Source organism: Vigna radiata, chromosome 1 (assembly GCF_000741045.1).
Source record: "Vigna radiata var. radiata cultivar VC1973A chromosome 1, Vradiata_ver6, whole genome shotgun sequence".
Classification (NCBI taxonomy): domain Eukaryota; kingdom Viridiplantae; phylum Streptophyta; class Magnoliopsida; order Fabales; family Fabaceae; genus Vigna; species Vigna radiata.
The window spans coordinates 3,387,262-3,414,277 of NC_028351.1; the positions used below are offsets into that span (position 1 = coordinate 3,387,262).

The 27,016-nt window shown below is 29.7% G+C and overlaps 2 protein-coding genes across 4 annotated transcripts; one reads left to right on the forward strand and one right to left on the reverse strand.

Moving 5' to 3' along the window:
- Positions 1–4,052: 4,052 nt before the first annotated feature.
- Positions 4,053–10,475, reverse strand: LOC106771234 (KH domain-containing protein HEN4). 3 transcript variants are annotated; one of them, XM_014657177.2, is made up of 8 exons: positions 10,368–10,475; positions 9,291–9,934; positions 8,669–9,100; positions 8,017–8,274; positions 7,653–7,919; positions 7,471–7,535; positions 5,937–6,004; positions 4,053–5,760 (listed from the first exon to the last, which is right to left on the reverse strand). In XM_014657177.2, exons 2-7 carry the CDS (start codon positions 9,864–9,866, stop codon positions 5,956–5,958), a joined length of 1,647 nt encoding a protein of 548 aa, XP_014512663.1. In that variant the 5' UTR covers positions 9,867–9,934; positions 10,368–10,475; the 3' UTR covers positions 4,053–5,760; positions 5,937–5,955. The 3 variants fall into 3 exon arrangements, with proteins under 3 accessions (XP_014512663.1, XP_014512680.1, XP_014512672.1); XM_014657194.2 differs by lacking the exon at positions 10,368–10,475 and adding an exon at positions 10,203–10,338; XM_014657186.2 differs by lacking the exon at positions 10,368–10,475 and adding an exon at positions 10,106–10,338.
- A 5,313-nt stretch (positions 10,476–15,788) lies between these two features.
- LOC106755697 (polypyrimidine tract-binding protein homolog 1-like) lies at positions 15,789–24,746 on the forward strand. Its single transcript, XM_022786241.1, has 10 exons — positions 15,789–15,965; positions 16,479–16,679; positions 20,545–20,607; positions 20,953–21,026; positions 21,148–21,243; positions 21,954–22,011; positions 22,092–22,178; positions 22,302–22,383; positions 23,466–23,578; positions 24,444–24,746. Exons 1-10 carry the CDS (start codon positions 15,789–15,791, stop codon positions 24,744–24,746), a joined length of 1,254 nt encoding a protein of 417 aa, XP_022641962.1.
- Positions 24,747–27,016: the final 2,270 nt, after the last annotated feature.

Genomic DNA, 27,016 nt, shown 5'->3' on the forward strand with positions numbered 1-27,016 from the left:
CATATGGTAATATTTAAAAGATTTAAACAAAATTTTAGATTATACTTTTTTTCTCTTACAAACAGCAATAATTAAATAAAATATTGTTTAACTAAAATATGAGTCATCCAAAAATTCAATTAAATATTAATTAAAGTGTGAGTAAGACATTTCTATTTCTATGAAAATAAAAATAAAAATTATAACAAAATCTTTAAAGTTACGTTAGAGAATGGAATTCACAAAAATATAAATTAAGATTTCATTTTATATAATAATTCTTGCAATGAAGGTAATCGTGTATGAGATCTTAAAGTTTTTTTTTTTTTTTTAAATTCCACTATATTATATTATTTATAAGATTTCTTTTTGACGTCATTATAGTCTTAAAGTATGAAAACCCATGTTCTAATTAATATTTTATTTAATTTTATTTAACTATTTAAGTTTCACTTATAATTGTTTTCTATTCATATTTTTCTTATCAAATTAACGCTTCAAATAGTTTTGGTAGTGTGAAAAAGGTTCAAAATGTTGACCTTCTAATGAAATATTAATTTATTCCTAATATGGTGTTTAATTAATTAATTTTTCTTTCATTATTTAAAATAAAAATTTAAGAACAAAAAAAAGGAACATTACTTTTATAAAAAAAATATTTCAATTAGTGCCATATTTAGAGGTATTATTTATGCTTGCACAAAAACTTAAAATAGCCAAACGGAGAATGTGAACATTGGTAATTACTAATTTATGAATAATTATAATCTGATCATTATCATGTAATATTATTGGTTCTCAAATTTAAAATGTACACAATATGAAACCATATAGTCATATTTTCAATATCTTACATATAAAAAATTTCATATTACTATTTTTGTCACGACTCTTTCTAACTTATTAGATCAAAGCTTAATTTATTTATTAATATTGTCCACTAACATAACGACTTTAAACATTCAATTGTCGAAGAAAAGTTCATACGTGATTTTTTTTTAATTTGTATATTTAATTAGCTAATATTCTCTATAAAGAGGTCACGATATCCCTAGTAAAAAAAAAATAAAACAATAATTATTCTTCAAAGAGCTAGCAAAATCAGAAAACATGTAAATAAAACACTACAAATATAACAAAAAGGAAAATCAAAGGCATAATAAATAATTATTCTGGTGGGGATGCTTGCAAAATGTTACACTAAGCTCAATTTTATGATCTGCAGCAACAATAAGATGCTTGATTAAACTTTAAGACCATATGCTCACCGTTGAATCTTGATACCTGCAAAAATCCATAAGTTAAATAAAGCAACCCAGGTGAAAATCAACCTTAAATGAAATCATATAATATATATATATATATATATATATATATATATATATATATATATATATATATATATATATAATGTTTTAACCTAGTATTTGTGCAACTTACCATCATTGATTATGTCCAATCATGATTTTATGAATCATCAAAAGAATCTAGCATGAGAGAAGAAGACCTTGATGTAGCCAAAGAAGACTTGCCGAATTTCCAAGAAAGCAAAATGAATATTTGAATATAACATGCTATTGTAAAGATAAATTAAGAAAAAAATAAAGAATTAAAAAATGGTATAAAATAGATTGTATATAAACTAATTTCAATGATTTAAAAAAAAATCATATTTTTTACGTAGAAATTTATCCAATAAAACTAGTTTGTCAAGGATTGAGAAAAAAATATATGAAACTTGACCATGATTTGAACCACAACATCAAAGGATTTTGGACTTGCTGTGGTTTACATATCAAAGATCAAAATAAAATTGTGACTTCAACCAAAACATCAAAATGTTTAGACTTATTGTGATCAAAATCATGCATATCAGTGGTATTTTCCTATAATTCATCAGAATATCAAAAGATTGAAAGAAAATTGTGACTGCAACATAATTTTAGAACCTTAACTCAGAATGCCAAAAGAAGTTTGCCGGCAAGTCATCCTTGGCTGCATTACATGACCTCATTCCCACATGCAAGACATTAGATGAATTATTTGAAGCTAGTGATCATTCAAATAGGCTATAGAAAAAGAAATCTATGATTCCTACACAAAACAAGGTACAAAATCAAGTTATTCAGTATAACCAATCAAATGCAGCCCATCACTGCCATAACTGCAAGAACAGTTTTTTCCCCAAATGAGGAAGACAACATTACATTGACAAAAGAAACAAACAAGCAAGGACTCTTATAAGGGGTTAGCGAGTAACTAACTGGTAGAGGTGAAGAAGCCAAAAAAGTGGCTTTCTTGACATGAAACAGACGAATGGGGTTTTTATGCAGAAAAAGGATCTGATGAGAATATAAAGAAAATGTTCATGCTACATGACATGGCATGCCAGCTCTAGGCATTAATGATGCTAGCATCTCTGCAGAAGGGGAAGCTCTATAACTGTTCCACTGTTGTCCTTTACTTAAAGGGAAATCAGAAGAAGAAAAAAATGTGTATTCTGGAGGATTCTTATTGTTGGATGTGACTTTGCATGGTGAAGAAACCAAGGAATATGAGAACTTTATTAGATGCATGCCCACCCCACCACCCTAGTTTTGTGTAGCTTCTCATATCATCCCTCTGTGATCATTTAAGAGAACAGCAAAGACCCTTTTTCTTTAACTTGGAGTATCTTTTGATTGGAAGTAAACTTTCATTTCTACAAATACAAAATCCAGTTCAAGATCATCTTTTTGAATAGATATTCTTTCAAACACATATCTGTTGATCCAACTTCCAATCATATGTTTAAAAGATAGTTATCCGTTAATTATATAATAATACCAGACATAAAGATGTAACATCTAATCGTATATTTATCAGATCATTATCTATCAGCTATATGACAAGATATTGATAAACATGAAACAGATTATGTTCAATGAACAGTATCTACATAAATAAATACTATTCACTGAGTTGAAAACTGATCTATGTACATTGTGTTAGGTGGATCTATTTATTACATTTGACCACAACTATGCACGGATTTAGTGTTCTAAGAAATGTATAGATTTTAGCTTCACAAAAACAGAGAATCTCTAACCTAAATTTTCAAAACTCAGGTTATGTGTTCGTATATGATTGGAATCCAAGTTGTCATGGGAATGCTGTTAGCTAGATATCTAGTAAGAAACAACAACTCTTACAAGTACTGAAGAATGACAACATGTTTTATAACAGTTGAACAGTAGAAGTTTCCAATTTTAATCCAACTACTTATGAAGTTCTCTTTCACTGGTACTCTTTGGCCTAAACTAAACCAAACTCTATACAATCGAAATTGCTCCAGCGTTCAACAATTCATTGATCATATATCAGATTTGTTAATAATAGCTTCATTTTAGTTTTCAATTTCTAAATAACAAAGTAGGTGAAAATTTGTTCACCTCAACCATGTTATTTGATTCTGTCTTTCTATTTGATAGAAGCTGAAAAAAATGTTGACTTTCAATAGAGGTTCTACAGAGTAATGACATAATCTAAATAGCATAGTTGCCTCTCTAAGATAACAAGGACCATCCAATATTTACATATTCAATTTACACTGCAAAAATCTTAAATCATTTCTCAGAAAACTTGGGTGCATGGTTTAAGACAAACAACACAAATGACTAAAACAACCTCAATATTAATCGTACCATTCATTCTTTATTATTTTTGGAAGGACCATTCCAGAATTGAATGATGGGTTTTTGTACTGGTTATCATGAGTTAACTGAAATTAAATGCCTCAAACTCAGAATAAATCAACACTAGTTTATCAATGAAAATAATCCAAATCCACATTCCACACCCACAATGTGGAATCGATATCCTTGTCAAACCTCATGAATAGAAAATTGAGAGAAAATTATCAAAAATTGTTGAAAAATATTCACTAAAATTGATCGACCGAATTCTCCAACCAAAATAAATCCTCAGTAAAGCCAGTAATTCTCCAACCAGTAACACGATTATCCAAAACGTTGAATGGGTCCATGGTATTTGGATTTATATCACATCGGAATGAGTTCTATTTCACGTCAAGATAATTCTAAAAATGAATTAGAAGATAAATTGAATAAAAACTATAATTTAAACCGAAAAGTGTGGAGCCAAAGGATGGAATACATTTGTTCTTGATTCACCATACATAATGAAGCAAGTATATACTAGGCCAACACTTCACCGAATAAAACCAGGTTAATTCCAAATGGAGCCTCACAAGCCATTTATTTACATGAACAGTCACAACTTTCGTGGCATGTCCAAAGTCAAAGAAATAAGAAATAATAAGAACAAATCATAAATGCAAATATGGCCATGATGCTTTTGCATCAATCAGATGAGAGCCAACAAAAACTATTGCCTACGAAATGAGTTGCATAGAATAAATCAAACTGCATTTCACATATAAAATTACAAACCAGTGAACAATACAAGTTGTTAAATACAAACGATCACTTAGCAACCGAAATCCAATTCATCCACTCTCCAGGTATCATCAAAGTATTATTTATCTAATCCAAATACCTGGAAAAGTGAAATACACCAAAGCTCCAAAAGAAATTCAGATCACTGCATCTCTCTCTAGGCCATTGTTCACAGAATTTAAACAAGTACTCAAGAACAGAATTCTGAGAGTAACCCTAGTCACACCTTTGCACTGGCCATTGGATCACCAAGATTTCAGAACACTCTTCTTTTCTTGTTGCAACTTTTGTTAGTAGTGGTAGACCAATATAATTTAAAAGTGAAATAAATAAAAATAAATGTGGTTCAGTGCAGTTGAATGCTAATTAAGCTAAACAAATGTACAGCACTGATAAATATCCAAGCATGTGTGATATTGGCAAAAAAAAAAAAAAAAAACTGCCAAAATTGATGGCATATTCGAATACTGCTTTTGAAAAGAGTTTTTATATTTGAAAAAACTAAAAACAAATCGGTTAAGAATTTTTTTTCTCAATCTTAGTGCAGAAAAATGAAAACGCGTTTTAGTTGTTTATTTCATTTAACTCGTTATAATCAATTTTCTATTTTCACTTCGAACTACTACAGCCACAGTCACCATCACTACCAATGCTGTTGAAGTGCCTTCCAGCTTTCACAATTTATCCTCAAAACAGAATTCATCAAACAGATCCTCTATTTCGGAATTACCATATACCATACAATGTCTTCTAATAATCTTACCACAAACAAGTTGTTGTCGACTATGAGCTTCAGTCGTTGAGTTAACAACATATTAAGATGTAAGTACAGCTTTCATACTATTAAAACTGAAAAGTGCAGTCACGTAAGGTACTCACAACACCCATTTGTATGAACTTTCAGAATCATAGAAGACAACATGCCTTTACCTGTTCATGCTGATATAGGCAATAGAGGCACCTGCAATACATGACGCCAAAACTCCACCAAATTTGATGTGATAGTGAAAATATGAGAAAATAAAACCCAAAAACAGTAAATAGTATACAACTGATGGATGAAAGGTACATGTTGTCTCAGTTTTAAAGTTAAAAATAAACCACAATAATAACAGAAAGGCAAGCCAGCTTTATAGGTTCTTGGGAGAACAAGTTATCAAGCTTGGGAATTAAGGTAAAATGGACATGGCCAATTTCAATAGTCTCCACATAAGTTTGGTCCTCTAAGTAGTAGCGTCAGGGTGGGCCATAAGTTTGTCAAACCCTGGTTCATCAGGTCTTCTGGTTTAGGCAGTAGGCAGGCTGCGGGCTTCACAGAACTCAGCTGTTTGGGTGGTAAAGGAAAGGGAACAAAGGGAAAACAATATCATCAGAATTCTAAATGGGACTGGTCAGGTTAAGATATCAATCTCTTATTTACTATAGTATAGGAAGTTGACAGTTCTAAATTAGAGGAAGCTTCCAGATAAAAGTAGACCATTAATGAAAATTGCATTCTACCTGCAGAGACTCATTAAGTTCAGTAAGCATGATTTCTCCTCCGAGAAACACCACTCTGAGTTGACAACCTGGAAACAGGTACTAAATATTAGAATTGATGAATTCAGGAACAGTCATATCATAACAAATTATCAGTAAGAGTGACCTTTTCAAAACATGGATAGGAAAGAATAAAGAAACTGTGAATGTAAGGTAACTTGATTCTAGTAAGGGGCATTTTAGAAAATATTTCAAAGAATGTTTTCCAAAAGGATATTCAAGTTAAAACTATTATTTTAGAAGACTATAAATCCACTCATAATATTAACCCTTGAAGGGATGGATAACAATCAATGTTATCAATAGAAGATAACAATCTATCGCAGTCAGCCTAATATCTGCCATATAAATATCACATATGGCATGACAGCCTACTACGAAAAGTCATAGTGGATAAATTTTATTTTATATAATGACAAACTAATTTCACAACATTCATAAAATTCTTATGATTGTTGAACACAACTCATAATAATACTAATATTTTATTAACCAATTTGAGGATGCATTGCTTTAGTTTTCAGTGCTTGATATTATCCTGTAAGTGGAAAATAATTGGTAACAATGTTCTAGGAGCAAACATACATAAGAACAACAAACAATGTCAAGAAGGAACAAGAAAAAACAGAAAACAAAACTTGGTTTCAAGGTTTAGGTCCTCAGAGCTTATGTCGCCACTGTAATTCAAGCTGCTGAAGCCACTGCCATAGATGACTCAAGAGACTTGATGACAAAGAAAGGTCATTCTCTATTTCTTTCACAGCTCTGTTCTCACTCTGTGAAGAAGGTTCTCATTCATAAAAGAGGGCTCATTCATTCCCATGTCCAGGCTTAGGGTTATTTAAAAATGGGTCAAACCCAAAACGATGCTTTTGAAAAACAAAAAACAAAGGAAGAAACCGATATTTCACCATAGGCACCATGAACCACATCACGTCCATGGCAGGGTGCCATGGCATAAGACACCATATCCTTCAAACAGCAGATGGTGGACGGCAACTAATGGAAATCAACACGCCAATACCATTATGGCACTACCATAACGGCAATTTTATAACGCTCATGATAACAATGGACTAGACATTAGTGTATGCAGAACATTGGGAATTTTGTGGAAACAAAATCCATAGTATCAAATAATAAAGTAGAATTGTGGAAGCAAACGCCAGAAAACAAAAGGGGAGAAAATTTAATATGTAATTTCCTATTAAAATAAATATGCCAATAAACATCCATAAATCAAATTTACATAAGTGAAATGCTAGTAGAAGCTTCCATGACACAAGTTTCCAAAAGTGTTGTATAATCCAACTCCAACCTTTCTGTCCTTAAAATCGATTAGAGCTGAAATCAAATATTCAACTGTGCAGTTATCTTATGTTAGGTTCATTTTCAAAACTGATAACCTATATATTCATCTAAGCTGATAATTACAGTGAAAAGTAAGAGATAAAAAAACTTAAGGACAAAATTAGACATCAGGAAGATTTATTACCCAGCAGTACTAGACCGTCCCAAAGAATAACTTCCATAAGCCCCATAAGCACTGCTACTTCCAAGCTACAGATGCATGAAACAATATTACAAACATGGAACAAGAAAACACGGCTGAAAACCTGAAGAATTCGGGCCCATTTAAATATGATTCTAAACTCAAGTCCAACTGAAGAGAAGTACCTGTGAACCACCATAGCTTCCATAAATGTCACCACCTGTTGCATCACTTGAGCCACCATACCCACTTGAATAAGAATGTCCGCGTCCATGTCTTTTACCATCTCTACCATCAAAGCTTAGGCCATCTGATCCATCTGCTGAAACAGGCAGATACGGCATAACTGGAAGGAATGCAGAGAGAGCACCCTCCCTATCAAAAATATTCGCTCTCAACCGTGTAAGTACATGCACCAGAGCCTCCTTGGCCACGTCAAGATCTCCTGAAATCTAATCAGAACGGGTTTGGGGAGCCAATGCAGTAGGACAGAATGTTAGACTCTATCACAGACAACATTACTAGACCAAAGAATGAAAGTGCCCTTACCTGCACCATTTCATCATCTTCAGATGCAATCTTAGGAAGATTATCCTTCGAGATTATGCGAATATTAGCTTTTGTAAGCCTCCTCATCTCAGTTATGATAGATCCCCCTTTACCAATAAGGCAACCAATTCGTGAGGTTGATACCAGAAGACGGGTTGTGAAAGAGATGATTCCTGAATCTCTTTCAACCTTCTCACTGCAACGAGGTTGCAATCGCACAGCTGCTTCTATTGTTGGGGAGAAAGTCTCTTCAAAGAACTGTGTTAGCACAAGTTATAAACCTCACAAAATGCACAACAGCAAAAATCATACCATAAAAAGTACATTTATAGCGGAAGTGGAAAATGTAGGGCAGTGGGAGATCAACATGTCTCCTCAATAATTGAAATGGTTACTAACCATATTTGGATTTCAGTTGTAATGGGGAAATTGGGCTTTTCAATGCATTAAAGTAAAAGCAACAAGTTTGTTGATTTTGGAAAAAACGTTTTGTATGATTTAACGCAACATTTTTTCATACATGCCATTCGTAGTGGCACAATTTAGAAAAAATATCACCATATAGCACAAAATACAAATCAAGGGAGCTTTGTAAACTCGGATCTTAACCGAGAGATGGTGATAAAGGCCCATTAGGTGACCATAATTTTACCTCTTTTGTCGAAATGGTGATCAAGCATTCCTCTCCTTCAGTTGGTGAACTATCAACTTTAATTGTTGCACCAGAATCCTGCCTAATTTGATTTATTATCATACCACCTTTTCCTATAACACCTCCAATGTTTCCTGTTGGGCAAACCAATCGAACTGAAAACTCCTTTGAAGACCCCTCATCCCTTGGAGCTGAGTACATGGACCGTGGTGGCCAGTCACTAGTGTCACCTTTATATCCCCCATAAGCTCCAACAAGGGGAGCTATCCCCACAATTGGAGCTCCTGGAGTTGGACCAATGAGGGAACTACCAGCAGGATATACACCAGGAACAGCAGAAGTAAGAAGATTCTGAGATCGTGAAGGGTTATCATGAAGTCGAGATGCTATTTGATGCAGAGCCCTTTTCACAACAGCGGCATCCCCAGTAATCTTGAGTTTCAAAAAGCCAATAGAAAGCAAATTATAAACAAATATTAGTTTTCAACAGTATCTAAACAATATAAACAAAAACAAGTCAGCCAAATAGTAATTCATTTAATACCATAATCATCAATTGCATTAGTAAATAAATAAACTGAAAAAATAACATTGAATTTAATAAAAATCTCATCCAGTTCACCTGAACAAGCTCATCAGAGCTCAAGGCGCACAAAGGTAAATGATCATCCTTGAGTATCCTAATCTGGGCCCCAGTCTCACTACGAATGTTCTGAACAATCTGCCCGCCTTTCCCAATGACACAACCAATCTGATCAGATGGCACCAGCAGCTTAGCAGTCACTTGGTGACCTCCATCATCATCCTGATCACCATGCAAGTCCTCAGCAACTATTCTGTCATGCACCTTAAACAGAGCATCCTGAGCAGGAGACACGTAATTCCCACCACCCTCAACAGAATTAGTCTCATCACTCGGGCTATAAATAGTAACAACTCGCTCTTCACAACCCGGCACAGTCTCACCAATCCTGATCTTGGCCTTGGTCTCCACCCTCAGTTGCTTAACAATCTCACCTCCTCTACCAATAACACTGCCAATCTTTCGACCCGGGCATACATATCGAAAAACTGTATCTTCCGAATCAATCACAAACTGCTCTCTATCCTCACCGTGATTCCTCCTTTTATTTGGTCCATTATCATAATCAGATTGAGAGTGGGGACGCTTACCATAACCACTCCTTTGGCCACCCATTACGGTAAATTCTCTATACCAACTTCCAAATCAAACAGACAAACAGCTTTCAAAAGGGTCTAGATATTCTGCAAAGGTCACAAACCCAGATTTCAAACTACAATCTAAAACATTATAATATTCAATACAATAAAAACACACAGGTAATAAATTTAATAGGATGGTCAAAGAATCTATTTTGATGATTGAATTGAGAAAAGGACCAACTACTTTTGCAGGGTATGCTAACATAAACTCACATATGCAACAGAACAATCAGATCCATCGTATGAATATGAACTACATATAGAAATCAGGCTAAAATATCGACTTTATTGAACTTTCAGCGAGAATCACCCATTATTATTACTTAAAGTAAATACCCAGACCATAGGGTAATTGGAATTGGGATGAAAATACAATTGAAAAATAAAAGAAAAAAGTTTTATCGAATAAGATAAAGAAAGAAAAAAAGGAAAAGATTGTGAGATCTGGGAAGAGAAGGAGTGATGCGATGCTTACAAGGTGGAATTGGAATTTGGATGAACCCAGCAGAAAAGTCGTCGCTTGAGGAGACAGGGAATCTATCTTAATTTCAATTGCGTTAGGGTTGGGTTAATCGTCATTTAACACAAATGATCTGTCAATTTATATTTTTCATTAATGTTTTAAAAAGGTCATATTTTTACTAATGTATTTTTGTTATATATATATATATATATATATATATATATATATATATAAGATTTGGATGTTGCCATTATTGTTCTGTTAAAACTTGTAATTTTAAAATCAAATTATCATTAAATTAATTCTTATGAGCCATGATATATTCTATCTGTTTGAATTATATTTAATTCTTTCATAGTTTGTTGATATTTCACATTCAATATTAAAGCTGCAACAAATAGTCTTTTTTATTTTTTTAATGTAATTTTAAGAACATATAATTATATGGATGATGCATTTTTTTCATAGTATATTCTTTCTGGTCTATTTTATATGATGACTTATAAGGTTTCAAACATATGCTGAACAATATAATTAATATTATTTAGTTATAAGTTAAATTTTGTAATTGCGTTTTGATTTTGGTTTTATGATATTCTAAAGTTGTAAATAAATTCAAGATCTTCCTCATGGAATTCGTTAATAATTTATGTTTGAATAAAATTTAAATCATGAGTTAGGTAATATATGATTAAAGATATAATATGAATATATAATTCGTTAAGAAAAACTGTTAATTAATGGATTTTTTTTCTTTTGATGTATACATTTTATATTTCTATTTTATTCTTAACTATATTTATAAAATTAAAAAAATCTGTTTACTTTTAAATTTTCGTTTTAATATTATTCATATTTTAAAATTAAAAATTTATCCAAATATTAAGAATATTGTCGAAATCATTCATTACTTTTTATGTAACTATCGCTATCAATATTGTTTTTTTACAATATATTTTATATAGCCATTATTATAGTTTTTCCGTAAAATCTATGGAAGCAGAAATGTTTCTTCGCTATATCTTATAAAATAAATGTTACTTATCGATATTACCTATTTTGGTTTATATATTTGTTTTCAAGTCCTATAAAAATATTTTAAATAAAAATCATTTTTATCAATTTTACGTTTTTGGTAATTTTATTATTTTTTATTTGGTGCTTTTTTTTAAAAAAATTTAACTATTTTTATAAACTAAAATAACTATTTATCTAAAACTAAGCTATATTAAAATTCTAAAAAAAAATTAAATTTACTTTTATGATTATAAAAATAATATTTTCACCATTATTTGTATTTTATATATATAATCAACATTGATAAAAATAATAATAAAAAATATTATGAATACACTCTCTACCCCACCACACACACAGACACACATAAATAAGCACACAGACACACATACCACACACACAGAGACACATATAAATACGCACACACAGACACTCACACATAAATAAACAAACAAACGCAGACATAGACACATACAGACGCACATCAACACACACATAAACAGACACACACACACACAAACACATAGAGACACACATATTGACACACAAACACACACACACACAAACACAAACATACACAAACACATACACACACATACACATATATAGACACACACATAGAGAGACATACGCACAGACGCAAACACACACACACAAACAGACACACAGGCACACACACACAGACACACACACATAGACACACGCACACCGACGGACAAACACAAAGGCGCACACACAGACACATACACACATAGAGACACACACAAACTTTCTTGGTAATTGAATTTTTTATAATAATTTAAAAATATATTATTGATTATCATGCCAAGTCTCTGATTTGCTTGATACTCAAATAAAAAATAGTTTTCTAGTATTTTTGTAAATAAATATAAATACTTGAGTGTTTGTTCTCTTTATTTTAGTATTTAATGCTTTATTTTTTTTTCTCAGTCATGCAAAAATTACTAAAGAAATATTAAATTTTCAAAATCAAAAACAGTTTTATCTTTCACTTGTTTTTGTGTCTATTTGGTTGTTCAGGTTATGTGACTCTATTTTTTTTAATAATTGGAAAATACAAAACAAAATCATAAAATTCTCAAAATAAAAAATATCAAAATTCACAAATGAAATTTTCTGCCAAAACTACATGATCTTTGATTCTTCATTAATAGTGGAGATACGTAAGAGCAAAACTAGTCCTTGTTAGATTCATTTCCCTAAAATCCAAATCATTTTCTAAAAAAAAATCATTTTCAATGAAGTGTTTTAAAAAAACTACATATCCTTGATTTCTCACATGAGAATATGTAGGAGCAAAGTTAATCCTTTACGGGCTTCCTAAATATAAAAAATATTTTTGTTTCTTTCGTGTTGTCTTGCACTGTTATTTTTGGAAAGAAATGACATTTTAAAACTCACATAAACTTTATACATTAAATTAAAGACATTGCTATTTGGGCAGACGTTGTAAGGTACTAGTACATAACCGACTCCGGACTTAAAATCTTGATTTGAAGACCATGACTTATCATTTTGTGGTTTTTATGTAGTTTTTCATAATAAAATATGGTGGTGACTCCTAAACTCACTTTCAAAATTTCATTTATTTTATTTTACAATGGTCTCACTGTCCCGTCACAATCCCGGTTATGACATACCACCACATAGGACTTGTACACGAGACTTTTACCCCACACAAGCTCTGACTATAAAAACACAATGGTACTTGCATAAAATATTTTTTATTTTATTAATAGATAATATTCCAATCACACCTTCAATGACGTGTACTTCCATGGTCTTACACTTGTCGTGCAATATAAGTTCTTCATGCATCTTATCGACCTATTTAGGCTTTACACTAAGCTATTTGAGCTCTCCATGCATTTTACCTGGCTATCCAAACTTTATGTCGAGCTATCTTAGTTCTCCATGCACCTTATCGCACTATCTGGACTTACCATACTATCAAGACTTCCTACTGAGCTATCCAGATATCTTGCGGACTTGAGGACATAATGTACATGTCTTAAACAGGTTCGAGACTTGAAACACAATTTGCCACGTAAAAAAGAACTAATGATATTCGTCTTGAAAAACTAAATCCATGATTTTAAGAAGAAATAAGTAAAATACAATTAAATTTGAAAGAGAAACTGAAAACACATAATAGTAAATGAATCAAAAATATAATTAATCTTATATTAAATTTTACATTTATGATAATTATATATTACATTTAATATGATACAATATGTATTAAGTGTAATATTTATGATACTGTAAAATTAATAGAAAAAAAGAATATTTTTAGAGCTCTCAAAACGGACCATCCGGTCCGACCCAACCCGGTCCATCACGGGTTGGTCACTTAGTGAGCCAACCCAACCCGGCTCATTTATTAACGAACCAGAAAAATTCGAACTCAGTCCCGACCCACCATGAGTTGGTGGATAAACGGATTGACTCATTGACTCACTTAATTACAATTTTTTTGAATAAAAAAAATACAAACATTCTATAATTCAAATCTAAATAAATTTTACTCTCAACATAAATGTTTAATTAATTTTGAAAATAAGGAACTTAAATATTTTTTTTTAAAAAAATAATAAATATTTCTTTTATAAAATTAAAATTAAATTTTAATAAAATAAAATTAGGTAGTGGATTAGTGAGTCAACCCGGTCCACCACGGATTCAACCCGTATGAGCGAGACTTAAATGTGACGAGTTAGAATCTGACCCGCATAAAAAAAATAGGTTTAATAGCCAATTTTGTCCTCAGTTTCGTTGACAAATCTCAATTTAGTCCCTTGTTTTAAAAGTGATTGAAATGGGTCCTTACTTTCAAAATTGTGAGTCAAATTAGTCCCTTTCATCAAACAGAAACAAACAACGTTAAGGGCTTGATGATTTGGCAGAAGAGATATTATTTTATAGATATGCTAAATCATTAAACCCTTAAGACCATTTGATTCTGTTTAACAAAAGAGACTAATTTGACTCAAAATTTTGAAAGTGAGGACTCATTTCAAACACTTTTAAAACGAGGGACTAAATTGAGATTTGTCAACGAAACTGGAGACAAAATTGGCTATTAAGCCAAAAAAATACATTTTTTTTCAAATTTAACACAACTCGAACTCGTGGTGGGCCAGATTAACCCGCAGGTTGTGACCCATTTTGACAGTTCTAAATATTTTATTACAATGTTATGGGTTTAAAATCTTTATTCATTTTGTTATGGGTTTAAATATATATACAAAGCTTGATTTCATTCCTTTCTGTAAATTTTTAGGATATTTCTTAGAAAAATTGAATTTAATTTCACTCGGATGTGCGAACTATTCAACGGTAATAATAAGTCATTTTGCAAAAGAAAAGCAGAGAAACAAAACTATTATAAAATGAGAGAAAAAAATTTGAACGTTATAAACTAAATAATTTAATATAAACTAAATAATTTAATATCACATAATATTTTAATGCATTAAATACTCCGACATAATATTTAATTTCACATAAAAATAAATAAAAATATAACATATATATTCATTATTAAATTTATCAATATATATATATATATATATGGTTGGTATAACATTTTACACACTCAGTGTTAGTAAAAACATTTTAAAATTTAAAATACTTATTATAAAAAGTGAATAATCTTTAATACTTTTTAATTATGTGTAAAAATATTATACATCGTAATTTATAATTAAATAACATTTCGAAAGATTATATATCAGTACAATTTCATTAGAGAAAGTAGTTCAATCCTTAATTATATACAATCACACTTTCATTCAATTATAAAATACAATATATAATAAATTTGTCCACTAACCATAAAACCTATTTTGGTTTTCAATGGAAAGTTTTAAACCCACAATACATACAAGTAAATGTTTTTCAAAAGAAACTTATATATATCATGTATTAAATAAATTCCCTAATATCAAAATTAAATAAAAAAATTAAATATACATTAATTTTCTCTGTGATATGACTTAATTTAAATAAGGCACTCAATTTAATCAACCTATATTGTAATTGGACCGAAAGTTTAACGTATAAAAGTAATTAAATATCTTTAATTGAATTGAAAAAATTTATAGCATTCACTAATTAATTTCCTGAAATAATAATAAAGTAAAAAAATTAAATTAATAAGCATTTATGATTTTTCTTAACCGTTATGACTAAATTAAAACAAACCCACATGATGTAACGAGTTCATCATCCACAATTGTTTTTAGGATATCTTTGTCTCTATCTTTCTCTAGTGCGTTGTTTCTAACATATATTCTTCACAAACACTTTCTAATCACTCTCAAACATTTCTCTGAATCCAAAACACATTTCTCTCTCCTTTCATCAAACACTTTGCTCATTCACTCTAATTCCATGGCTTCTTCTCTCAGAATTGACGAAACAGTGCCTGCTTCGAAGGTGGTGCACTTTCGAAACCTTCCTGAACAGTGTTCTCATGAGGATCTCATAGAGTTGTGCAGTCCTTTTGGTAAAGTGGTTAATCTTTTGTGCAATGTTGGCCCCAATAAGAACCAGGGTTTTGCTGAGTTTGTAAGTTCTTTCACTCTTTCATATTTAAGTATGTTTTCTGTTCTCTTTTCTACTCATGAATGCATGTTATTATTTGAGTGAGACAAACCTAGGATATACTTTATACTTATTTAACTTAAATTCACACAAGTATTGGAAGAGATATATTAAAGCTATAGAAAGTGTTGAATGGTATATAAGGAATGTTTGATATTATGGTATATATATATATATATTGATATGAATCCAATTAACATTGGTGTGATGACATTAAGTAATGTTGCTTTCAAGGTCTTTATAGAAGAAGATTCAACTAGAGATTAGATTATGAAGATTTATGGAAACAATTTAGGATAGAATGTAATGACCCTTTTAGTTTTTCATTTTATAGAATATGAGTGAAGTTAAATGAATGAATATAATCATAATAACTATAATATATGTCTGATTTTCTAATAAAATCTGGACTTTGTCTTGTTGATTTTTGAACTTATATGGTTCTCTTCTCACATGTTAAGTTTAAATGTTTAACAGGCAGATATAAATGAAGCCACTTCAATGGTTTCAAATTATGCTTCGTCTCCAGATCGTGTTCAACTTCATGGCAGAAATATTTATGTGCAGTATTCTGATAGACCAGAAATTGTTGTTACCAGATTCGCAAAAGGAAATATCCTTCTGGTAACCATGGAAGATGTGAAAGCTGGAGATGTAAGCATTGATAGCATGCGTTCGGTGAGTCATATATAGTTGTCAATTGAGTTGGATTTCAAAAAAGTTAGATGTTAAAAATCTTAATTAGAGATAAAATGGTTAAGAAGTAAATTTAAACTCAATTTTATCGAAACTAATTTATAACATAAATTTTAAATTTACACTTATATATATATATATATATATATATATATATATATATATATATATGTATGTATATATATTGTAAATTGAATTTTTATAATTAAGGTAAGATTTTTAACAAAAATAAATTTATTACAAATATTATTTTATAAATCAGTTATATAAAATTAAATTAATTTATTTTTTTAAAATTTATACATTTTTAATTTGGATATATTCTACATGAATTATAAACAAAACCTATACATAGCAAACCCATTATTCATTTAAAAAATTAAAAAAGTTGCTCTTTAAAACCTGACGTAGAACTAATCTAAATTTAGTCAACTAAGCATGTATTTACAAACAATAAACTTCCCTTTTGAACATGATACCCATGATGATCGAATAACGACAAACCTCATGGAACCCTTACGATTAAGTTAAGTCCTTTTTCCAAAAACCAACATTATAATGCAAGAAATGCCTCATGGGTCCTTTTACAACACCATTTGAATCCAATCTAACCTGTAACATTTATTTCAAACCTAATTGAACACTTGCGAGAAAACATAGAATGATATGTGATGCTCTTTCTTCATCCTCTTGAAAAACTAGGTATGAAAGTTGTATGTGAGTGTTGAGCCTTTTTATTTTCTTGTTGTTTAGTGTCTAACATTATTTTATTAAGGAAATATTTGGTAGTATTATATATTTAAACTTTATAAATGACTAAAATTATAACAACTTAATTATATTAATTATACACGAGGATATAGGTCATTTTAAAAAATCAGTATTCTCCTATCAAGAGGCTTATAACTTTTCAATATGTTTATGTGGTCTTTCCAAAAAAAAAAACTTTTTCTCATATTCTTAAATATTCTTAAATATCATGTCTCTCCTATCTTTTCTATACCTTTAAAAAAGAAAAGAAAAGAAAAGCTATTCACTTAGGTCTTGCATAACACTTATCATGTTCCACTTAAGCAACTATTTTTTATGAAAAAAATGATTAAGTTCTTGAGGAAGAATACTATTAAAAGATGAACTTTAAAACTGACTCAACTTTACAAAACTAGCTTGTAAAGTGAGATTCATATATATTTATAACTGTAAACTTGTTGTATTTGTAGTTGGTGTGAGATCTCCAACACCCTCTCACACAAGATATACATCTCGAGTGTGAGACTAAACATTGATATGATGGAGTGAAGAATTGAAACAAGAGCTAATAAGATCGAAATAACTAATATAGATAAATATATTGAGATTGAACTTCAACTATCTTCTTCAACTGTACTACACACCACTGATTCAATATAAAATAATGCAGTTATCTCTAGTGTCACTAAAAGTGAATGGCTCAATCTAAGCATTGAATTTAGAAATCTAAGGATTTCAATCATTTCCTCAACTACTAATGAATGAATCCTTGATTTAAGTGCATGACTTAACTCAAGCATTCAACTTCATTCCCAACATTCAAACACATTATACCATTTGATTGGACCTTAGATTTAAGTAGTTTTCCAAATCAATCTAAATTAGTTAAATTAGATGAGTAATCAGTTCATCAACATTCAAGTATAAATCAAACCATTAACACTAAATAAAAGAATAATTATATATATAAATCAGCACTAGTATAGAGAATTAGAAAAGGTTGCATCTAACATGAATACAAGAGATTTTAGCCACTCATAATGATGACTCTAGTTACGAACATATGGAATTATTTTCCTCTCTCATAACTCTCTCAAAATGTTACAAAGGAAATAGAGAAAATTGAGCAAAAAATGTTTAAGAGAGAGAGCTCCCTAAAACATAGCAACATTATGTTTTTATAGAAATAAAAGTTGATGCTCAACTCCAGCCTTCAGTACTCAACTGTAGAGGTTTCCTTCTATGCAAGGTTTTCTTGTGACATCTTCTGTTTTAGTTTTAAGCTTTTGAGGTATTCTCTTTGGGAATGTGTTCTCTAGGCCCAACTCTTCATCTTAATTAGGGCTCAAACTCTACAAATTGGACCAATTTAGGTTTCCTTCTCCTAAGGGTTTTCTTCCATGGCTCAATGCCTAGCTTTGTTGCTTAATGCCTCTACAAAAATGTACGTTTTTTTTTAAAAAAAAATCATTAAAATCACACTTAACTAATTATCAGTACCACATTATTTATCTTTAAAGTAAGAGGATCTAATTTACTTAAGAATATATCAAATTTATGCATTTTAAAAAAATATATCAAATCAGTTAAGTTCTCCACTTATAATGTGAATAAGATAAAAGGATGATAATGATTAAACAACTTTATAAGGATTGATGTGTAGTAAAATCAACTTATTCAATGAATCAAGATTGAATGTTTAAGGAAGATAATGACTTTTTGGGTACCTGTGGGAAATAAAAGCTAATACAAAGGCTTGGCATTTCATTCTAAGATTTGAAAGTGTATCTTTCCCCTATGCCTGAATAATTTCTTCATTTATAAGTTTGAGTTTGGTTTTGATAGTATTGTCCCAATAAGATAAGACTCTTGTACTATTGCTTGTGCAAATATTATTAATACACCACACAAAATATTCCAATATGAAGTTCATGTTTGAGTAGGCTTAAACAAGTGTATTTAATTTCTGGTTGTTCACCAATGAATTCAATTTTTTTTACACATCATGGTTGAGTTTAAAAATCTACTTAAGTAAGTATTAGATCACTCTTTGTTCCCACTTCTTACAAATGTTACTCGATTTTGAACTATTGTCTTACATTAACTTATTGACAAATAACTTTTTCTTTTGCTTGTTTGAAAAGAGGAAAATTGCTCTTTACGTTAGATTCAGTTAACTTCAATTTTTTTTAGTAGAAATCTCATACAACAGATTAGACATGAAATAACCATCCCCTTGTTCATAATCACTCTTCATGTTATTTGATTTGAATTATCATTAACTCTAAATAGTGAAATTTACTCATCTTGAATTACATACATTTATGTTTGTATATTAGAAAATTCTCAAATTTTGTACTTAGGAGTATGTATAAGGGAAGATATTTTGGAGGATTATTAGTTCACAGTTTCAAATAGAGAAGGAAATTGAGAGATATTTATGATATAGTAAATATAAATTATTTTTATCCTTTTCATGTTCGAGTTCTATATAATATATTTATTAATTACCAACTTAAAAAAAAGGAAAAAAATCTTATTGAAAAATATATATTTAATCATTTTCTCTATAAATTTCTATAAATTGAAGAACAAGAAAGAGAACATTTCTCCTAAAATCATTTGGTTACTTTCGAATGTTGAATCCGTCTTTTCGATTCTTTTTAGATCCATAGCCTATAGAAACTCTAGATACCATCCAAGTTGATTCCTTCCTTGAATTTTCCTCAAATGAAATTTGAAATTACAAAAGGGAGTTGACATATTCACATAACCATTTGCTTGCTTCTATGCTTTTGGTGCATCAAGAGTAATATTTTTGTGGATATTGTAGCTTATTACAACCTATTTTTTTTGACCATGATCATTGTCTCCTAAGAATGTAACATTGCCATAAATTCGTAGGCTCTAATCATAATTTTTTAACCAGAATAATTCCAAATAATTTTGAATCACTTTAGACAGATAATTGCTAAGGCAATGTCAGATAGTCAACTTTGGCGATTTCTTGTTCTATAACCTCTTATTTTTTATTTTAATGTATGTTTGCTAATTGGGGTTAGAATATTCTTTTATTTCTTTTTTTCTTTTTCTTCAGGTCTTCTCTGTATATGGTTTCGTACAAAAAATTTCAACATTTGAAAAGAACGCAGGTTTCCAGGTTAGTTGAATTAGTAATATATGAGCTTCTTGTGTCATTGTTAAGATATAATACTTAGAGATTTGTAGGAAGTACTTGATCTTAGAAAATTCAACCGCAAGTATTAAGTATATAAAAATTTGTCAAGCAATATATAAAGAAGAGAATTCATAAAATTTATTATAATAAGATTTTGAATTGGAAAATGATATTAAATCTTTTATATAGATTTGATAAAAAGCTCATTATTATTAAATATTTCCCATAAATTTTCTATGAAAAATCCCATCACATTATTCAGATAAACATTGTGTAATTAATATCCCATCATTGTATATATATATATTCACTGTTATTTTTGGGCAGGCTTTGATTCAGTTTGCTGATATTGAATCTGCTTCTACTGCTAAGGAAGCACTGGACGGAAAAAAAATACCTAGGCATGCAGAGCTTTTACATTTCGTCTTTAATTTGTTCTTCTCCTTCATCGATCTGTAATTAATTTTGGTGATTAATTCTAAATAAATCTTAATTTTGCTTATTTATGCCTTTTGGATCCAGGTCCTTGCTGCCAGACCGTATTAGTGATTGTAACTTTCACATTGCATACTCAGGCCATCGAGATCTTAATATTAAGTTTCAGTCTAATCGTAGCAGGTAACAATGGACATCAAAGACAAATGAATCTTCATATCTTAATTTTGTTATATGAAAATAAATTAGGTTTAAATTGATTTCTTAATATATAGTATAACTTTGTATTAGTTTGTATTTTGAATGGAATCTTAGTTTCAATAATCACGGAGTAAAATTAGTTATTATTGTAAAATTACTTTCCTCTTGTGAAAACTAGTGGAACAAAAATTTTATTTTGCATCTGGGTATATGTTCTGTAGATTATATGAAAGAATTAATATTGTCCTTAATAGAATTTATAATATCCTTTTAATATCTATTTATGGAAGGTATTTGAATTTTAAAAATGCACAACTACATTTTATAATTTTCTTTTTGTTCTAATCCGTGGTTGATTATGCCATAATTCCAAGTGGCCATGTTTTGGGTGATACTTTCCTTATTAAGTTTGAATCCTTATTTTACAAAATCAAGCAATTCAAGGAAGAAGAATTAAGAAAAAAAAAATCTAATTATGCAATCTTTGAGTGAATGTGCAAATGGTTTTCTAGAATATCATTTCTATGGGAAATTGTAATTAATTGCATGAATGAGCTTCTTTTGCACAGTAAGAAGGAGAATATAGATATATATACACATTCAATAACTACTTTCTTTTTAGGCTTTATATTTGCATGTTCACATTAAAAACTCATAATTTTACACATACTTTTTGTGTTATGATTTTGCAGGGACTACACAGATGCTACTCTTCCTGTTAACCAGGCTACTATTGCTAGGGCATTGCAGGTATTTTCTTACTACTTTTCTTTGATGAATTTATGTTCTTGTTTATCATATGTTATGTGCTAATGATTTATGATGCTCAGCCAATACCTCGAACTGCTGACAACCATGTACTTTTAGTTTCATTCGAGAATCTGGTCCGTGATGTCACTTTAGATGTTCTTCATGGGGTGAGTTTGTGTTCCTCAATTTCATTCAATTTTTTATCTTTATATTAATGCAGTTGACACACACACACACACACATATATATATATATATATATATATATATATATATATATATATGTTGCAGGTGTTCTCTGAAATTGGAACTGTGCACAAAATATATATATTTAGAAAGAACGGTCGAACTCACGCACTGATTCAGTACCATGGTATCAATCCTAATTGACTCAAGCACTTCACATTATGGACTTTATTTTTAGTATGTATATATTTCAAATTTCAGAAGTATTCCCTTGCTTTCTTTCTTATATGCATAGTTTTTAGCAGTTTTTTCAAATTCTTGGGATGCGATTATGATTTTTCTTTTGCTTTAGTGTTGAAGGTGAATGATGGTTTCGTATGAAAGGATTTTTTTTATATTAATGAAGATAATTGGTAGTTCCAACCCATATTATCTTTTCTTTCCATTTGTAACATGTGAAAATTTTGTTGGTAGCTACTATTTTATTTTGATAGTTAATGTTATTCATCAATTTAGAGTTTAATTTATAAATTAATTATAAACTTTTATTGATAATAATAACTATTTCAGTTATTAATAATTTTAATTTATAAATTAGTATTTAAATAAAATTGATTACTATTGATTATTGTTTAAAAATTTTCTTGTAGCATTTGCTTCACCTAGACATAAACTAGGGAAATAAAGAATTATAATGAACAATTCCAACACTTATTACAAGTCTATACATTGATAGATATGGACTTTAAATCTAACTCAATCCCACAAAATTAACAATCGAATAAGGAAACCTTATATGATTTATGAAAGGAAACCAAAGAAGGACATCAAAACTCAATGATATAATTACGATTTTCATGAAGTAAACAACGAACATGGATGAGACTCAAAAAATAATTAAGAGTCCGTTAATAAGAAAAAAATGTGAAGGAAAGATAAGTTGAAGGAGGAGACGGGAGAAAAAAAAGAGAATTTACAGAAATAATGGATGAAGAGAATATAGGAATTGGATATCTAGACTAAAGAAATTTGTTAAATTAAAACATAATTTGTTAAATTCAAATAAATCCTAGGATTTGGTACCTTTGTCTTTATAAATATATATGAAGACTAATTGGCTAACACAAAATATTATTTTGTTTTATGAAGTTAATTATTATTATTATATTGGATAAAGTAATTAAACATTATAGGTTTTGGTTTAACATATAATTTAGGGAAATTCTCCTTTTATTGACACATCATCTTTTGGTTTTACCGGTGATGCAGATGTGGCAACAGCAAAAGCTGCAAAAAATATTCTTGAGGGTCACTGTATATATGATGATGGCTCATGTAAGATTCATTTGGCATACTCTCGTCACAATGATATCAATGTAAAGGTACGAGTTAGTCTTCATGAGGGAAAACGTTATTCTTACAAATAATTCCTTTTTCTTTATCAGAATTGGTTCCATTGTTCTACACACTTGACAGATATTTCTTTTTAATGTGTTGACTTAATTTTCAATTTTTTAATTATTATTTTTGTTTCATGAATTTAGTTCTCTTACTTATTTAACCCAGTTTCATGTTTTGATCCCTCTAGTAAGTTTTACGAAAATTGTTACAAAGCATTCTCTCCCATTACACCAATGCAATTCTTAGAAGCAACATGATGCATACATATTTACTATTAGGAAAAACTTACTTTTTTTTAATAATTTTTTGACAACGCATACGTGGTAGCTTATGATTGGTCAGTTTTAAATATTTTTTAAATATAAATTTAAATAGACCAATAAAATGATGACACGTATCCCATTGTAAAAAAAGTTGTCAAAAAGTGTTGTCAAAATATCATTGTCCTTACTATTATCTCTTTTTCCAAGCTCCATATGTTTTTGTACCATCTCCACACCATTCTTAAATGTAATACCCAATTTTCTACCTATTTTCCATAACTTTATAGTCTTAGAGGTGTCATCTTTTTTTACAAAAGAGCATTGTAACTTTTTATGTTTTCATCCATTCATTTGACACGCTGAAATGTCAAATTCATTCATTTGACACGGTAACATGTCATTAATTTTTAAAATATACAATCTGATAAATTAAAAAAAATATTAATAAGACCTACTACGTGTCACTTGAATGTTAAAATAAAAAAGTGTCAAATTATTACTATTCGACACAAAATTTATTCATGAAGTGAAAAAGAATTAAACCTACGTAATTTGATTTTAGTATTAACTGTTTTGGTTTTAGCCTTTTGGTGACAAAAGTAAAGATTATTCAAAGGCTGAACAGACTGTAGCACAAGTTCCAGCAACAGCTTGGCAGAATCCTCATGCAATATCTATGAACCCTAATGCTTATCCCTACTGTTACATGTGTGCACCTGCTACTTTTCCTGAAGAAGCTTATGGCTATGGTGTCGGACAAAGCAACCCTATGGTTTACACTACAGGTTACTTACAAATCACTCCAGATGGAGTTCCTGCTTTCTCACCTCAAATGCAGCCTTTTTTAGGGTTTTTGCCTATACAACCTTATTATTATGGTTATTAGCTTTATACATCAACTACTCTATCGAAATATTGGGCACTCACATACCCTACGTTTAATAATTCTAGTCACATGTTAAAGAATTGATTGTAATTTCAATTTCAATTTCAATTTCTAATCACTACACTATAGTATAATACTTTCATGCATTTTCTCATATTCCTCAATCTTTTCCGGTATTTAACTATTTTATCTTTGTTGCTAATTTATATTTCTTTTATTCGACAAATAATCACTTTACTTAACATATATTTAGTTTGTGAAAGAATAAAAAAACTATATATGCTAGTTATTAAATATGATGTTATAAATATATATAATAGAATGGTAAATATGATATTATAAATTATAACAAACACAATTTTCCCCAAAAAGATAATTGTTTTCAGAGAGATAATTTTCTTATTAACTATATACCAATTATAACAAACACAATTTTCTTATTAATTATATACCAATTATATCCTGATGGAAATAAATGAAGATAGGGTGTGTTTGGTTTATTGGATTGTCTTTCCTCTAGTTCATTGGGGACAAGTATTTTTAATGGGTCAGTTAAAAGAAATGTTTGCGTACCAACATAGATAACAAAATCATATTATTTTGTTTTACTTTTCTTTGGTGAGTCAAATATGTTAGTCTCTCTTTTTACTACAATCTCTCCAAAACTAAGATAGATAAAAGCACTTACACTTTTATCTTCAAAATTACCAAGTCATTTTAGCATGATACGACTTTATTACAGGATGTATTAAGCTGACACGACTTCCGTTTATATTACAATGTATTGAAGTCATATTAAGCAGACATAGACATGACTTTAATTTATATCACAAATACATTAAAGTTGTACGAACGATTTCAATTAAAATAAAATAAAAAATTACAATGAATTGAAGTCATACAAAATTAACATGACTTTTTCAAAAGGAAGTCTTACTAAAGTGACACGACTTCAAAATTACACCATTTTAATAATTTTGAAGTGAAAAATTGCATCATTTTGATGCTCTTGTCAACTAAGATGATTAAATATAATTTATGTTTCAATAAGAGTAGGAATTTGTTAACAACAACCATCTTTCTAAGTTGATAATTGATCATTTTAAATGTATGTGAATTAAATAAAGAAAACTGTGATGCAAGCCCTAATTCAAAACATTCATTCTTTCGTAGTTTATTTCTAGGTGTCAAAACATATAAAGAAAACAGTGCGAAAACACTGTAGACTAGCTTAAAAAGATTTTATAAGAACATTGTATTTATACAACAAACTAGATAAACTAGAAAAATGCATGAATTTGTATAAAACATTGATTGAAATTGCTTAATTTATATTATTCTCTTAAAATATACAAGGTGACAATTTTAAAGTATTTTTATGTTAATTTAAATATTATTGTTATTATTATTATAAGAAAGAAAATTAAGAAGTAATAAGTATGAAAGCAAAAATTAATCTTATACCACAATAACATTTCATAATCATTCAAATACAACATCAAATAGTTGTTTTACGATGTAATAACCCAAAGACAAATTGAAATAACCGTGCAATGCAACATTAAAATTTTTAAGACTCACCTACAATATAATAAATGGAAGACTCACATTCAACATAATATATGGAAGACTGAGATACAAATTATTACACAAACCATATACGTCGATACATATTACAATTACCCAATCCAAGACAATTGATGAACTCGGGGATTGTTTGTGTTCAAACATAACTTTATTTCTATGAAACGTTCAAGATATATTTTTGAACATAATAGTTGTGGTGTAACACAAAAAATCTCCATATGACCAAGATGAAACACTACAAAAAAGAATATTATTTAGTGGAGTCTTTTTTTTTTTCAATTTGCGGGAGGTTTTACCCTCTGCAAAGTAATTTCTAGGGTTTTTTCAAACTCTCGCAGTTTGAGTCGCCACAAACTATCTGCGGGGGGTTTTCGCAATCCCTGGAATCACATTCAATTTACGGAGACTTTTTCTGCGGAAGGTGAAAATCTCCTCTATTACTTACTATTATTTTGTGGGAGTTTTTAACCTCCTTTATTTTCAACTATTTGATCACAAAAGTGGTAGACTTTTTGCCTCGCCTGTATATACCTCGGTTGTAGAACCGGTGCAGATAGACAAAAATAACCGTTGTCGTTTTCCTTTACTGCACTAGTGAATTAGGAATCTCAATCAAATCATACTAGGAATTTTAGAACTCACTCATTCTCCATAAAATATTCATTCATAATGAATTTTTTTTT